General features: G+C 46.4%; 1 protein-coding gene across 2 annotated transcripts in view; it reads left to right on the plus strand.

The window, feature by feature from the left end:
• Window positions 1–16544, plus strand: part of CCDC50 (coiled-coil domain containing 50) — a 42291-nt gene that overhangs the window by 4358 nt on the left and 21389 nt on the right. For both annotated transcript variants that reach the window (XM_041405965.1, XM_041405966.1), the window contains exons 2-3: window positions 13636–13698; window positions 15030–15159. In XM_041405965.1, coding sequence (XP_041261899.1) covers window positions 13636–13698; window positions 15030–15159 — 193 coding nt within the window. The remainder of the gene's footprint in view (window positions 1–13635; window positions 13699–15029; window positions 15160–16544) is intronic.

Here is a 16544-nt window from a genome sequence, read left to right on the forward strand (position 1 = left end):
AGGGATGAGCTGTCAGCTGTATTCATCTGAAGGAAGTATTGGCCTTTAACTGGATTAGTATAATCAGGGCAACAATTTTGAGAGCAGCTGAGGCTCAGCTGGGTCATTGTGAAGCCACCTTCCCCATGCCCTTTGGCTCCAGCTGGAATTTTTCCTTGCAACATCTTCATTTTCTGCTTTGTGACTTTTTTTGTTTAAGAGCTCTGAGAAATTCAGGCAAGATGGATGGCTTGAGGGCAGCAGGGAGGTGGAGAGTGATGACACATAGACACAGGTCACTGGTTCACATCCAGTTCTTCTGGGTAATAGGAGATCTGTTTTTCCAGCATGCATGAATTCGGTAGCTGAGGCTGTGGCACTCATTTCACTTCAGGTTAAAGCTGGGTGAAAGTTTTATTTTGCATTCAGTGGTTCTGGGTCTGCAGTGCTTGGCAGAGATGGGCAGGATTAGCATATTTCATGCTCTTGGCTCTGAAAGGCAGCTGAACAAGCAGGTCTGCCTCCTCCCATCCCTAAATCCTTAACACTTGTCTTCTGTGAGCTGCTCTGGAGGTTGTACTGAGGCAAAAAGATTGCTCTAAAAGCTTTGGCAGAAAGACACCCTAAGACTCCCATTGATGCTTTTTGCAGAGATGTTTCCTTGGCTCTTGACAGATTTTTGGATGAGCCTAAGAGGGGACACAGCCTATTTTTGCACTGATTCCTGGGGATACAGAGATAGCAGTTGGGGATTTTCTCCCGTTTACGATACAACATTGTGACTTTCGTCCATCACCCATTGCTGGTCTCTGAGGAATGCTCCCAGCTGAGCAGTGTGTTCAAGGTCACCACGGGCCTCTGTTTAATCTTTCATTTCCTGTGGCCATGGGAAACGTCAGAGGATGCCAGGCAGGAGTTGGAGATGGCTGCTGCAAGGAGCAGGAAAGGCCAGTTCTGCTCTCTCTGGTGCAAGAAAAACCCCACTCAGAAAAACAATGGGATACGCCTTGGAGCTGTGTGAAACTTCTGTTTTGCTGGAATAAGCTTTCTTTTCCTTGCTCAGAGTCATCCAGTTCACATGAATGTGCTGATTTATAGGACAAAGCGACAAGTTCCCTGCCTGCTTCCTTCTCCCCTTTCCAGAGTGTCCCCAGCTGCCTGGCTCCTGCTCCTTCACTGCTATTCCTGTGTAGTGCTGGTTTGAAAGCTGAAGGACTGAGGGATGAGGTTGATCTGTTGGTGAAACTGCTTTAAAACTTGAGAAGTTTTAGGTCCATTTTCTGGCATGACACTCACTGCTGGCTTGACCTTCAGCTGTTCTGCAAGAAGGTGATAACAACAGCTGCTGTTCTGCTGCTGGTTGGCTGCATTGCAGGGAGCAAAGGGCATGTTTGCTGGACATTTCCACCAGGAAAGCTGCAGTCTCCCTGGAGGCTGACGTGTGTCATCGATGCTCTCTGTTCACCTTACAGCACTGGCTTTTCTGCAGAACATATATAGGACTTAGTGAAGGTCCCTTGACACTTCATTTATGCTTCTTTTTTGAGAAGTAGAAATTGAAGCCTTCCTGCTGTTTTCTTTCTCAGTACTTGAAAAGATACCGCACAGCTCACTGAGTGAGTGTTGTGTGGCCTTGACACTGTATGGCTGTGGGGATAGACTTTTAGCTGGGCTAGGAAGGGAACAGGAGAGTGCAGCATCAGGCTGGCTGTGTAAGGGGTGCAAGGCAGTGCTGTTGTGACCTTACCTTGAGCAAAGGGGGTCAGTTAGGCCTTAGTGCTCATAAAATTTACCCTGTAACCCCAGGCACCCTGTGAATTAAGCTTGCCAGAAGTGTTACTCTTCCTGGGGAGAAAGCTGTAGATGAAAGCCTGCTCAGAGCCTAGCACAGCCCATCTGCACCTGCCCAATTATTTTGTGTCAGGCTCCTTAAGCTCAACTGATGGTTATTTTAATTGCACACCAACCCACGCTGTCACCACCACAATGCTCTGTCAGCCAAACTAAAATAGTGAGAGCTTTTTGTCTTTGGCCCGCCTTGGTAGAGGTTTGGTTTGTGTGCACTTGGTAGCTCTACCCTGCATTATGTGCTCTTCAGGACAGAAAGTCAAAGTGGTTTTGTGAGTGAGTCACTTTTCTTCACTTCTCTTTTCAAAAGAGGTATAACAAGCCGTGTGCAGTGAAACTGAGTTCCTGTGTGCATTTTCGTTCATCCTTTCCTGAGCCCTTTTGCTGAACCAGAACTTGGTAGCTGGAGGAGTCTAAGGGGAAATGTTATGTGGGCTCAGTATGTGGTGTTCAATAAGTGATGACAAAGGGGAAAAGGACATAACTGAAGAAATATTTGAAAACACTGAGATGCAGATATTCCATAAGGACACTGACAGGAGTGACATGAGAAGTAATGGGGCAAAAGGGAGGAAGGAGGTTTATGCAAACAGGAGTATTTCCTGGCAGTGAGAAGGCAGGGGTTTTAATTCCTTTCTGCATTATATGTGTAGCACTGGCTCTTTGCATCCAGATAGGACAAGAGGCTGGAGTGTGCTCTGGCTGGAAATGCTCCTTGCAGAGGGACTGTTGCCACTGACTTGGCACATGGATTGGTGTAATGCTGGTCTGGCTCAGGGAAGCCTCCCCTTGTGTGGGTGGAAAGCTTCTCCATCTCTGCACAGCACAATGGCTTTGCACTGCAAAAGCAGCTTATTATATCTATCTGTTCTTGTTACAGCAAGCATGACTTGTAGCATCCTGGTGCAAAGAAATGGCCTTTCCTTCTGCTCTGGTATTAGTTTTATTATTGAGGTGCTGGCTGGTGGGATAGGAAGGATTTATGACCTAAATTCACCAGCAGCTCCTGGAGCCTTTGGCAGTGCTGCTGAGCTGAGGTGGTGGAGCACAGCACGGAGAAGGCCTGGGAATTTTCCAAGCCACTAGGGTGTTGGCTGTTGTCATGGCAGGCAGAGAGCTCTGCCGGTTCGCAGGGCTGTGCTCTCCTGCAGGTCATCTGCTTGGTGCCAGGTTTCCAAAGGAAGTTGATGTTGGGAAGAGGGTGGGCTCTCCTGACCTCAATTGCAGTGCTGGAAGGACTGAGTCCTTGGCTAGAGACAGCCCTGCCTGGATTCTGCACATCCCTGATGCAAGGTGGAAAAAGCAGGTTTGTCTCCAGCTCAGTCCTCAGTTACCTGGTATTTGGCATTGCCCACAGCATCAACTCTGGCTGTGTAACAGATGAACTTAACTTGGTTCTGATTTAACTGTTCTTTTTTTACTTTTTCTTGTTTTTAAGAATCTGTGAGTATGCAATATCACCTGAAGGTGATGCAGTTCCCAGAGCAAAAAAATTTACCTTTACTGACCTGGAGCTCATTTAGTGCTCTCAGATAGGAGAAAAGGCTGCCAGCCTGCTTCTGTACATGCTTTGCAATGTATGTGAACTGTGGGTTCAGATGCCACAAAGCAGTTTGCTTCAAAACGATGCAGGGAGCTCTGCCTCCCTGTCCATCTGGTCTCAGAAGCCAGAGAATTAAGATTCTTACCCTTGTATGCCAGTGTTTTAAATCAGTAGTTGCACTTAAGGCAGTGTGCCAGTAGAAGGTTGTGACAGGAAAGGGAACATGCATTGTTAGTGCTGTAGCTTTACTGATTTGTGACTTGTAGATGGATGTGGAATTTTGACTGATCTGGGGCCAGCTTTGGTACTTTGTGTTCCCCAGAGCTGACTAATAAACCTGGAGAACTTAAACACAGGAAGCAAGGCGGGAGAGGGGAGAGTACCCGTGAGGAGCTAGTGGAGCAAAGGAAAAGGGTTTTGAAACAAACCAACAACCTCAGTTTGTTGGGTAGAGGATAGTTGTTCTTGCAGGGCAGCTTTGCAGTGCTGGCAGCAGCTGAACGGGTGGCAGACAGGAGTCTTTGCTTGCATGCTAGCAGCCACCTTTCTAGGGAGAAGGAAGCTGATGGGAATCTGTGCAAGAACTGGAGATGACTTCAGGGTTAGTTCAGATACCTTCAGCTTCCAATGCAGTAGCTGGCAGGGTTTCTATCAAGGCTGGGAGGCTGCTCAGAGACCCATCCTGCTGGAGCTTTGCTTCTCTTAGTATGTGGTCTGGAGGAATAAAACCTGGCTGGTTTGAATGTGCACTGCCACTGTGTTGTGTCCTTTCAGCTGCAGCTCTGCTTTAGCTACAAGCCATGGAGCAGTATCAGCGTTGGCTCTAGTCATCCAAAGGCTGAAGAGAAGGTGGCATCTCTGGGGAGTCTTTATTCTGCTTGTTTTTTTCCAGAGGTTATTGTTGTACAGAGGTGTAACTGCAGGTCACTGTCATGTAAAAGCACACTGTGGGGTTTAAAGAGGAACTTGAACCTTTTTTTGGCACTTGGCAGCTTCTGTGTGGGTGTGAGGTTTCCAGCAGTCAGCCTTTTGTAAGCAGTCGCCAAACTGAGTCAGGGCATGAAGCTGTACCAGAGGGGCATGCACGCCTCCCTTTTTGCATCCTGTCTCCCATGTATTTTTCTATATTATCTTTCAGGATTAAGCTAGAGGAGAACCCTGTGAGAGCTGACACTTTGCATTATCTCTGCTCCCAGCTGCCTCTCTGGAGCTGCTGTGTGAGGTTATTCACCACAGCCTGAGGGCTGAGAAGTGCTGGTGAAATATCTGCAATCCAGAGTGCCATGGCTCCTGAAAACCACCCTGAACCACAGAGTGGGCCTGCCAGCTCGCTGCAGAGAAACTGCTGAACTGAACAAGAGGTTTAGCTGTGCATTCATCAGAGAATGGAACTTTTACCTATCTGGGAAACTTAGTGTGTGCAAGAGAACAGAAATTTTGCTTATCCGGGAAACTCAAGGTGTCTTTCCTAAAGTTTTTTGTGGTGTAAAATTAGCTAAAATGCTGAAATAAAAGCTGAATTAAACAGATAAAACAACAGAATACAGTGGTTGCTATTGGAGATGGGTGTGGGGTAAGGGAGTGTACATACAGTGCAAATCTCTTGAGATGCAAGCTCCATGCCCCAGCAGTTTTCTGAGTGGGTGGCTGTTTTGAGTTGCACTTGGTAAGAGACTGTTTTTCTATTACCCCTCCCTTACACCAATACAAATGAGTGGTGTTGGGCTTAGAGCTAAAGGTGCCATGACATTCTGTCTGCAAAAGAAACCAAAAAACCTTCCAGAAAAGGGGTATTGTGTGATCCATGGGGCACAGCTGAAGGCATTTCTTACAGCCACAGTGGTGTTCATGGAACCTGTATGAGCCGGGGGTTTTGACCTCTCCTGGTGAAGGTAACTTCTGCCCTGCTCTCCAGTGGTGTGTATGGTAGTTTGCCTTTGGGGTAGAGGGTAAAGCACAGCTGTTGCAGTCAAGTGTTGTTTGTTTTGCTGTGGTCCATGGTTGGGAGGTAGTGTTTAAAACTGACTTCTAGGAAAACTCCCTGCCTTTATTGTTGGTTGTTCCTTTTGCACATGTGGTATTAGCTGAGTCAACTGAAGCTGTGTCAAGTGCTGGACAGGATGAACTACACAAACAACTTTTGTTCTCGCTGATGATTGAGATTATCTTGTTCCATACACAGACTCAGTTACAGTCTCAGATGTTGTGATTGAAGTGTTTGGCTGCCTGTGGTCTGCTATTTGACTGTGGTGTCAAACCAGCCAAGCCATCCCTGACAAGTATACCTACCTTGAAGTTTTTGTAGTAGAGACCCACCTAGGTGTTACTACTGGTGGGTCCACAATGCAGTGGCTGAGCTCACTGGTGGTCTTTTGGGTGTAGGCAGTCCTGGACAGCTAGATGGACATTGGGGCAATCAAGAAATTTCTGCAGTGATGAGTGTTCTGAGCCTGGCAGGTAATGACTTGCCGATGTTAACACGTATCATATTATCTGTCTGCTCTCTGCTTTAAAGGGTTAATATATTCTGTGTGTTGAGCCTTTGCAATGTAACAGCAATGTTGGCTTTAGGACTTGAGAGTATTGGATGCTCTATGTCTGGGGACCCAACTGGACATGGCTGAAAAGGGTGAATTTTCAAAGCATGGATGTCATTACTTCTTAAGGCTCAATGCCATTTTTAGGTACATCTGAAAGTCTTGTCACAGAGTGGCTGGAAAGCTGCCCAGTGGAAAAGGACCTGAGGGTGCTGGTCAGTAGCCTGCTAAACATGAGCCAGTGTGTGCCCAGGTGGCCAAGAAGGCCAGTGCCATCCTGGCCCGGATCAGCAATGGTGTGGCCAGTGACTGTCACCCTGTACTGGGCACTGGTGAGGCCGCACCTCGAATCCTGTGCTCAGTTCTGGGCCCTCACTACAGCACAGACACTGAGGTGCTGAATGAGTCCAGAGAAGGGCAGTGAAGCTGGGAGGGTCTGCAGCACAAGTCCTTGAGGAGCTGGGGGTGTTTAGCCTGGAGAAGAGGAGGCTCAAGGGAGACTTTACGGCTTTTTACAAGTTCCTGGCAGGAGGCTGCAGACAGGTGGCCATTGGCCACTTCTTCCAAGTACCAAGTGGTGGATCAAGAGGAATTGGCCCAAGTTCTGTTAGGGGAAGTTTATATGGGATGTTAAAAAAAACACATCTTCAGCATAAGGATGACCAGTGGTCGAAACAGGAAAGTGTTTGGGTCACCATTCTAGGAGAGACTAAAAAGATGTGTGTATGTGGCACTAAGGGGTATGCTTTAGTGATGAGCTTGGCAGTGCCAGATCAGTGGTTGTACTTGGTGACTTAATGTGTTTTTCAATCTAAGTTATTCTAGGATTTTGTGATTGAAATGCACCAACTCAGCATTTTCTTATGGAAATCAAAGAGATGGTCTTTAATATTCTCGACCTATGGGTTGTGTTTTAAGCTTTGGGAATAAGGAGACTTGCTCTTATTTAGAAACATTGCAGATGAAACCAGGTAGGGTGGAATTATCCATTGATGAAAAACATGGCAGCCTTCTGTAGAAAAGCAGAATGATAAATCTTATCAAATTTTGTGGCTGGGGCTTGCTCAAAGGGTAACCTTTTGAGGTGCCTTGTGCTATTTTTCCACTATCTTGAGTATCTCCAGCTTCCTGTTTACACTGCAATGACTTCACCTTCTGCTTTGAGGTCTTCAGCAGATACTCTCTCAGCTTTAGGACAGGTCTGTGGTACAGTGTGCAGGCTTCTTTACAGAAGTGAGATTGCCAAACTAGTAGCCTCGGAGAAGGCACTTTGTGAATGTTAATGATTTCTGTCCCAAGGCATGTTAAAAAAATATAATGAAGTTCTGAGGGTTTGATTCCAAAATGCACAGTCTTCCTTCTTAAAGCACTGTTAGGCAGGTGAGAGCTTAATGTTGGAGAATGGTGCAGACAGAGCACAAAAATCTCATGGCCTTGACCTCAAGGCATTTAGCTTAGAGCAGAGAGGATAACCTCCTTCCCAAATCCCAAGATGTTCTTAGCTTCCAGGCCAAGACTGCTAGTGAAAAAAACATGTTGGTTTGGTGATTTATTTATTTTTAATTATTATTATTTTGCATGTTTCCATTTTTGAGAGTTGGGCTGAGACCCCTCTGGTTTCCCACAGTCACCCAGTCTCCTTGTGCTGCCTCATAGCTCCCAGCTGTGTGTGATGCTCTGGTGCTGCGGTTGAGGAGCAGAAATTGTTCCCTTTCTCAGACTGCCTAGACCTGCCCTCTGTCTGGGATCACCTTCTCCCTGCATGATTTTCTGATTTCCTTGGCATGATGGGGCCTGGTGAGCAAGGCCCTAGGAATGTCATCTGTGTAACTGCAGCAGCCAGACATGTCCTAGCCAGCCTCTGTCAGCACCCATGTGTGCTAGCAGAAGCTCCTGGTGTGATGGGAGAGGCAGGGCAGAAATGGGAATTGCTGAGGCTGGGCCATGTATCTCACATAGCAGCTTTGCTGGGGCTCGGAAGAAACTTGCATGTTTTATCAGGAAGCTGCTCTCAGGGCAGCCCTTCTCCTCCAGCTGGGTGGCTACTTGGTCAGGTTGGCTTTGTTTCAAGGAAATAATTCCCATATTTTGAAGGCTTATCTGGCTTGGAGTGGCCTGATCAGTCCCTGCTGGTAAGAGTCTAAGAGATCCCAACTTGCTTTCTGATCTGCAGGAATCTACATAACACAGGCATCCTCCTGAGACTGCTGGCTTGTAAAAGGCTGCATTTGATACTTGCCATTAATTTATCAGCTCTGTAGGCCCTAAAACTGATTTTTAGCTGATTTTTCTGCTTTTTCATGTTACTTTCCTCTCCCTCCTGTCCTTTAGATTAGAATTCAAGAACTGCAGATGCTCTAAACTAAGCATGACTCACACCTAGTTTGTTTTGTGAATTACCCAGCACACGGTGCTGCCGGGAAAATGCTGGGAGTGGAGGGGGTGGGGAACAAGAGATGGTTTTTAAGACCCAAAAGGAAATGCTTGGAACATGCATCTGTGGTCTCTGGGTCATTGAACTGGCATGTATCCTGGACACGTTATATGGGCCACGTGAACCAAGGGGGCCCTTGGGACCCACAGTGGATGTCAAAACATGATCTCAGACTTCAGGCAGAAGGGAGGGGGGTGTTTTGCTGTGAACCTTGCTTGAAAAGCCCGTAGGGGCTGACCTCTTGTTGAGACAGTGCACCACAGCACCCATTCCTGGGTGTTACCTACCTCTTTATCGCACACCTGAGTATCATTAGCAACATCTAAGGGTGCCTGTTCTCCTCTCTTGTGGTTACCTCAATCTGTTTGAAACAGTTTGGGTGTTAAAAATGCTGAGCTGTGGAGCTGAGGTAATGCTGGAGAAAGTGAGATGGGTGGCAGAATATAAAATGGAAGAGGTTATTTCATGAAATTTTGCTGAGCTGTTGTACCTAGGGACTTTTTCATGTCAGCCATAAAGGCAGGGCTGCAGCCATGTTTCCAAGAGCCTCAGATGCACCAGTGCACAAGCAGGCATATTTCCAGTGAGAACTACCAGAGGAGAAGATCTGTGCTTGGAACTTACAGAGAGGCTCTTGGGGATTCCTCAAGACAAGTGAGCTCCCTCTTCCATGCATGGATTTTGGGTCCTATCACTGTTAAGGGTGATGCTTCTGCCCTCATCCTCCCCAGCTGGCACCTCTGCTGGCCTTAGCAGCCACTGGGATCCCTGGCAGGCATTTCTTTATTGACAGCTCTGCCAGAGTGTATTCCTGGTCTGCTCCCTGCTGTGCCAAGGTAGATTGGCTCAATCAGCCTTGGTGAACCTGTTGTGAATGTTCCACGCTTCGCTGAACTTGCCAATTGTAGCTGCTCTGATTGCACCCCTGCTGCTTGTTTGACTGCCTGGTGGCTCCCAGCCAGGGCCCAGGGATGGGAAGTCAAGTTAATTTGCAACAGTGAAGGTAATGTTAATCTCACCTTTCAGTTTTTAGACATACAGTTAGGGAGCAAGGAAATGGATTTCTTTTCCCTTAAATACAAAGCCTCTCAGAGAGGAGAAATTGAGTCTGTTGTCATTGGGGCCTTTCTATTTCTCAGCACAAACCCAATATACGTAACACCTTATAATGATTGTGCTGTACCCTGCTGAAACTGGGCAGGGAATGAGAACTAGTGCTGATGAAACTTCATTTCAGACCATGCCTGGCTGGTCTACATCTCCAGTAATTTCATAGTTGCCTCATTGTTGGATGTGAGTCTTCAAGGATTGGTTTCCTTGGCCTCACTTGCAGCTGCTGTCATGCTTGGCTCGGTGCCATGGGTACTGGGTCTAATTGTGAGGGAATGTTCTGCACTGCCATCAGCCCCAAATCTGCTAGGGAGGTGCAGGTGTCCCCATGCTTTGCCACCTGGCTGTCTGACAGTGCTTCGTTGTGTTCGTAATGGGATGTTCTCATCTTCCTTAGCACGTTGTTCTCAGGCTGATGGGACTTGAGAATAATGTGCTCAGATGAGCTGGAGCCAGCCCAGCCAAGTTTCTGACAGTGACGAAAGGTCTTGTGCTGCCTGCCCTGCCAGCAGCCACAGCAGCACAAAGAGAGGGCTGTGTGCTCAAGCTGTCTGCTTGGGTTTGTAACAGGAGAGTGTGTGCAGCCAAATGGCTTCTTCAGCATTGCTCAAATAATTTCAAATGTGTGAACAAACCCAAGGCTTTCTGCTGCCCCAGCAGTCTGCTCCATGCTGTGTCTGTCCTCTGTGAGATGGGAGCACCAGGGAACCCAGACACTGAGAAGTTTCCAGTGTGCATATCACTGGTAATGTCCAGCTTCCCTCTCTCTGTGCTGGTGGATCAGTATCACTGGTTTAAGACCCAGCCCCTTTATTCATGCCTAAGCCCTGCAACTTGGTGGCTCATCCCAGGGCAGCATTCCCATTTGCTTTGCCAGTGTTGTGTGGATGTGGGACAGGCGGTGGCAGGGCACAGCCCCAGGTCTGGGTGCTGTGTGGCCGTGTTAGGGATGGCACTGGACCTAGGTGGCTTTGGGTCAGCAGCTGAAAGTTGCACCAGGGAAGGTGCTACTCTGGCCTATATGTGCTTCTTGGCCCAGTCACTGAGCTTCAAAACAACCTAAACAGGAGCCTTTGTCCCTGCTTGGTGTCTGGGACATCCAGCAGCTTTCAGCTGTAGCCTTAAGAACTGAGAATTTGAGGAGTTTGTTTTGCTTGTTTGTTTGGAGACCCATGGGCTACTTCCAGCACTTCTCTGGAGGAGCAGATACAAGAAGCAGGCCTGTCTATGCAACACAAGTCTGTATGGACTTTGCCTTTTTATTTTGAGCCCATGCTTTCTTTAGGAAGTCTTTAGTGGCCTTTCAGTCCAAAATGGTTAAACAATTATTGCTGCATCGTAGGAATAAAGCTCAGTGATAGAGGTGAGACTTTTCTGGGGTTGGTGCAAGACTGTCAAAAGACAAGGAGCAGTGTCCTATCATGGCCCTCTCACTTTCTTGCTCATGTGCCAAGCATGTTTCTGTAACGTGTATTTTTCCAAATGAGAAATGTGTCTGGGTGTGGGTAGAACGGAGTGAAAAAAAACCCCAAAAAACAAAAAACAAAGTTAACATCCTCCTATGCTTGTTTGCCTCTCTGTGGGAGGATGGAGCAAAGGTCTGCCAGCACCATCAGCACCATGACTGGCTGACAAGTCAGAGCTCTTGCATACTACAGGGACCAGAGCAGTGTGTGAGCCTGTGCAGGATGGGTTTGGGAAGGGCTAGGATGTACTTTTTAAAGCATTTCTTGTAGCAGTGATCCTTATGCAAAAAAATGTGTAGCTCTGAAATCTTCATCCTTGCTCCTGTGTTGCGTGCCTTGTGTTGCTGGTACAGCTGTTCAGGCAGCTGTGCTGTGCAATTGCTCAGAGCCTTACTGCAGTTAAAAGTAACACTTCCCTCCCATCCTGCATTCTCTTTTTTGTTTGTTTGTTTTTTAAACAGTTAAGAGCAAGTGCTGCTTCTTGAATACATGGCAGTAATAACAGCCTTAGATTTGGGCAGACTGGCTCTGTTCTGAAGGGTCTTTGATCAGCTCTGAACTCATGGTAAGGCTCAAATCTCTGAGTTGGATGTGTTAGATGCATCTTCCAGCAAGCCAGATGATGCTTCTTGTGAGCAGAAGGTGGTTGTTCCACAATCACCCTAGGAAGCTGAAGTAGTATTAAGGATCACACAATTAGTCTCTAGGGCAAGATTCCCTTGCCCTGTCCTGTAAAAAGCATGTGTTGGTGACCACCAAGCACTCTGGGGTTGTCACCTGTGAATAGCACTGCTGCCTGTGACTCAGCTGTGGCTTTTCCAGATCTGTGGCTCAAGGCAACATTTCTTTCTTTGTACAGAAATGGCCACTGGAAGCATTTCAATGCTATTGAGTTTCATATCATCTTTCCTTTTCTAAAAGAAGTTGCAATGAAAAAAAGCAATGGCAAAACCTTAATTACACCATCCAGACGTACTCATGCTTAAAGTGGGCCACTGTGGGATCATATAACTGTAACCTTTGTCCTCATCTCCACCCTGCTGCGTGTCACTGTCCTTCCCTGAAGTGATGCTCTGGAGCTTTTGTCATCTTAAAACGCCTTTCAATGCAGACAACCAAAAATTCCATTGAATATGGTAAAGCATTATCTGATCTCTTCATACAGACAACTGAAAGCTCTTTCAGATTTTTTGTGAAGATACCTGGGTGTGGAGTAATGTCTTGATGCTTCTCTAGTGGAGCATCTGTGAGAAAAAGGAAGGCTTGTGGGATCGTGGCTTAGGAAATGCAGCTGCTTTCTCATTTCCTTTGTGGCAATGGAAATGTTTTATCTTTTCTGACTCTGAACCCTTTCACAAACAGAATCCTCATAAATTCCCCTCGTACTTTTGATGCATTCTGGGAGTTTTGGGGTTATTTTCAGTTTGTCTTTTAGGCTGGGCTTGTGCTCTGCTAAAGAGAAATCTTGGTCTTCCCCAGAGGTTTTGCCAATGGAGTGCAGCAGCAGGAGTTTGTACTTCCCTCTGTGGCTTCAGAAGCCCCTTGTAGTTCTCTGCTTTGTGATGTGCTTCAAGTGAGAGATACTCCCATCTGTGGGTGCTGTTAAACTTCTTAGCTTGTCACATTGGGGGAAAAATAAATGACAGACCTCTCTATTGCAAAGTTTTTGGTGCCACTGCCTTAAACTTCCTCAAAGCAGGCAGAAACCCCAGGTCTGGCAGATCTGTGAAAAGGGCCCCCATTCTGCAGTCGGGGGGGACAGCTCGTTGTCTGTCTTTGGTTCAGAGAAGCTGATGTGAACCTGCCACTAAGAGGCTGAGCCTGATGCTGTGTGTCTGTCCCTGTCCCAGAATGTATGTGGCTTGTGTTTTGTTGCTCTACTGCCTATCATAACAAGTTAAAAATATACTCTGGTGTTTTTCTACAGTGTAGGTAGAGCATTCCTTTGAAAGTTCAAGTGGGAAAGTGATAGGCATTGGCAAAAACCTGCTGCTTTTAAACTGGTGCCAAAGGGGGTTCATCTGTTTCCCATTTCACTCGTCTCAAGGTCATTTTCAGCATCTTTTGAAGAAGCTGTAGTTATCCCTGCCCATAATGGTGTGATTGATCCCATATCTGGGTTCTAGGTGCAAATCCAGCGTCTGCTTTTAGACAGTCAGTGAAGCTTACAAGAAACAACTGAAAATGATACCTGAGCTGGTAGAAATGCCTTGCAGTGAGAGCCATGGAGCTCAGTCTGCTCAGCTTTGGAGAGGTGCCAGTGTGCACCTACCCTTTGTGCCATGAAAATACTATTCTCAGACTCTTTAACCTGGCACACAAAGTCACAGTAAACACAAATGCTTGCCCTTGGTTTTAGATGAATGCAGTCAATGTGGGCATTGGTAAAAATATATAATGTATATTCTGTTTGAATGGAATGCAGAGGTTTGTACATAAGGTCTGATCCAGTGGTAGCATGGACTGTTCTGTTCTTGAAGTGGAGGTTGAGGGGAGAGTGGAGAAGGCATTTTATGCCAACAGGGACAAAAAAATAAACACACACAAAAATAAACTTGATGGCAGGAGGGGGGAAAAAAACCACAATTCCAGACTCTTGCTAGTAGAAACTGTCAGAAGTTCATATGCTCCCCTGACTGCCATAGTTTGTTTGATGCTTTTTTGGTTTGTTTTTGGATTTTCTGGTGCTAATTCTCTTTACTTTGTTTCCCTGTTCAGTATGTCGAGACTTCGCTATTCTGGAAGATCATACCTTGGCCCATAATTTACAGGAACAAGAGAGTAAGTAGCAACCATCTTCAAAACAAACTGAAGCAAGCTTGTCCCAACAGATATCTGGCTTTATTTGATTTTGCTAAGAAAAATGTTTCCTGCTTTTATTTAATTTTTTCCTTTTGATGGAATACAGTTTATTATTGCTGTCTTCACTATCCTGTTACACTACACTTCACTCTGCTCCAGCTCACATTGTACCCCAGAGGTAGTTGCATTTTATATTTCAATTTTGTGCTCTCCTTTAGAGTTGAGTTTGTTTATGCTGTTTATGATAAAATTGCATGTAGGAGTGCACTTGGGGTTTTGTTGCTGTGCAAGGTTTTTAGAAATGACTAGCAATTTTGGAAGCTTCAAGTTTTATAGTCTGACCTGAAGTACAACCAGAAGAGGTCTGTTTGTTTACTTATTTCAGAATTACCAGTGTCTGCCGTTTGAAAGGAGCCTTCCTTTTCAGACATTTTGAGGTAGGGCAGCTGTACACTAGAAGAGGTTATAAAGGAGGGAAAAAAGGAAAGCCAGAAACTTCAAAGTGACTGGTGCTTTTTTTTTAAATTCTTTTTTGGTTTTTTTTTTTTTACATGCTTCTCTGTTAGTTTGGGTATGTTTACGTTGCAGTTTCAGGTGTGGTGGCCTCTAAACAGCTTCTCACGGATTTGGTATCTGCCAGTACCAGGTACTAATGCCATTCCTGCTGCTCCACCAAGGGTGCAGCTGCTCATGCCCTTGGTGCTGGAACCTGAGACCACTGAATTACAGCTGGGCTGCAGCTCATGTAGCCATTTTATCTGGCAGGCAATATCCATGTATGGTAAAGGACTCACTGGAGCACTAAGTTGCTCTGTTGCTAAATATAAAAGTAGCGAGATTTTTGGAACTGATTCTGCTGAGAGTGAGAGGAGTTTTCTTCTGTAGAGGTTATTGAGAACAAATTAGGAAAGTATCCATTATAAGTGGTTTAGGTTCAGCTCATCCTCACTGGCCTCTGGTGGTCCCTCCCAGACCCACTTCATTTGTCTATGGGGATTTTCTGTAGTCAGAAAATGAAATTCAAAGCCTAAAAACCATTCCTTATAATCCTGGATGTGTTTAAGATACACAGAACTTGTTTTGGTATCAGGCCCATCTACAGCCCCCTCAGTGCTGAAAAGAGGCAATCTCAAGCTGCTAGCATAATTTCAGTTCAGGACTTTCCCACCTTTAGAGAGATTGCTTGGTGTTTCCCTGCCAAGATTTGTCTTCCTTTCTGGGCTGGAATCTCCCTCCCACTTGGTTTATCTTGTTCACTCAGTGAAGTTCTGCAGCCCGATTTGAGTGTTCTTGTCTGTGTTTATTTCCAGTTGAGCATCACTTGGCCACGAATGTTCAGCGTAATCGTCTGGTGCAACATGACTTGCAGATGGCCAAGCAACTGCAAGAAGAGGAGGATAAGAAAGCCCGTGCTCAAATCCAGAAACACCAAAAAGACTTGTGAGTTTGTGCTGGAGATCTCGGAATGGGAATGCTAGTCCCATTTGGTCAGAGCACTGATATCTCCTGCTTTGAGTTGACAGTGTGTGGGGTTCATCAGCCTTTTGCTTTTGTTTCTTTTTTCCTTTGGCTGTCCACTGCTGTAAAAGTAGTGATACCAGGTTCTGGCACAGAGGAATGAGAGCAGCATGGGGCAGGTGGTCTTGGGGCCCATCCTGCCTTAGATACTGTTGCCTGTCCATGAGAAGGAGCCTTCCCATTCTACTGCTTCTTGTGAAAATGGGGTAACTTGGCCACTTTTGTTAACCTTGTCCCTGGCTGAAGTTTGAGAGTGAAGGAACCGTGCCACAGAAATACCCAGTGCTACAGGGAATCTCTCTCATGTGAAAATTGCAGATATTGGTGTGTTTGCCCTGTGCCTGATGAATGCTTTTGAGGAGCTGAGTGTGATGCTTTGGTGTCCTGCTGCACTGACAGCCCCTGTGTGTGCTGGCAGCTATTTAGCATGAAGTGACCTGGGAAGGGGAATTGCTGCTCCAGGGTGGCTCGATGGGGATGGGTGTTGGGGACAGGCCTCTCTTGCAGTCACTGACTTCTGCAGTAACTGTGGGAGGGTGTTTAATGACGGATCCAGTTTGCTCTGCAGGTTTGCTCAGTCCCCACACGCCACATCTTAACCCTGTGGTCTGTGGTTTGGCTCTCTGTGTGCCAGGGCTCTCAGCTGTGGAGCTGGTGTAGAAGTGAAACATGGCAGCACAGGACAAAACAAACTGTGGTTTACAATCCAGAGTGGACTTGCAGAGCACTGGATGTAACAGATGGTTCATGGGACAGGGCTCAGCCAGATCCCACTCATGAGATGTGGGTGGATGGGGGTCTCTGCAAATACAAGGTCTGCAAGGCAGGATGCATCTCCCAGCAGCTGTGCTGCCTCCTGACTTTTGTTGGGTTCTGGAATGCCACCCACCAGGTGCAGTTGGTGGTGGATCACAGAGCCTGGGTGGCTCATCTGACAGGATCAGTGACAGAGCAGAAGAGCTCTGTGTTGCAGATGTGGGAGATACAGGACTGCCTTCAAAGCAGCAGCTCATGAAAGCTTTAAAGCTGGGGCGTGACAGATCAGTCCCTGTTTTCAATGTTCCCAGCACACTGGGACAGACCTTGTGTACATATGTATCTCTTAAGTCTGTGCTTTTTTCCAATAGTTTTGTCTTTATTACCAATTAGATATGTGAGTGAGTAAATGGCAACATAAAAATTGATTTTGTATGACAGACATGATTCTTCTTTGTTACTTGCTGGGAGCTGCAAACAATTTTCTTGTTGTAGGACTCTGTAAAATGGGATTTACGAACTTTGTGAGCCAAAGCACAGGCAGAACTGCT

Source organism: Onychostruthus taczanowskii, unplaced genomic scaffold (genome assembly GCF_017590055.1).
Source record: "Onychostruthus taczanowskii isolate IOZ18803 unplaced genomic scaffold, ASM1759005v1 scaffold24, whole genome shotgun sequence".
In the NCBI taxonomy this organism is placed as follows: Eukaryota; Metazoa; Chordata; class Aves; order Passeriformes; family Passeridae; genus Onychostruthus; species Onychostruthus taczanowskii.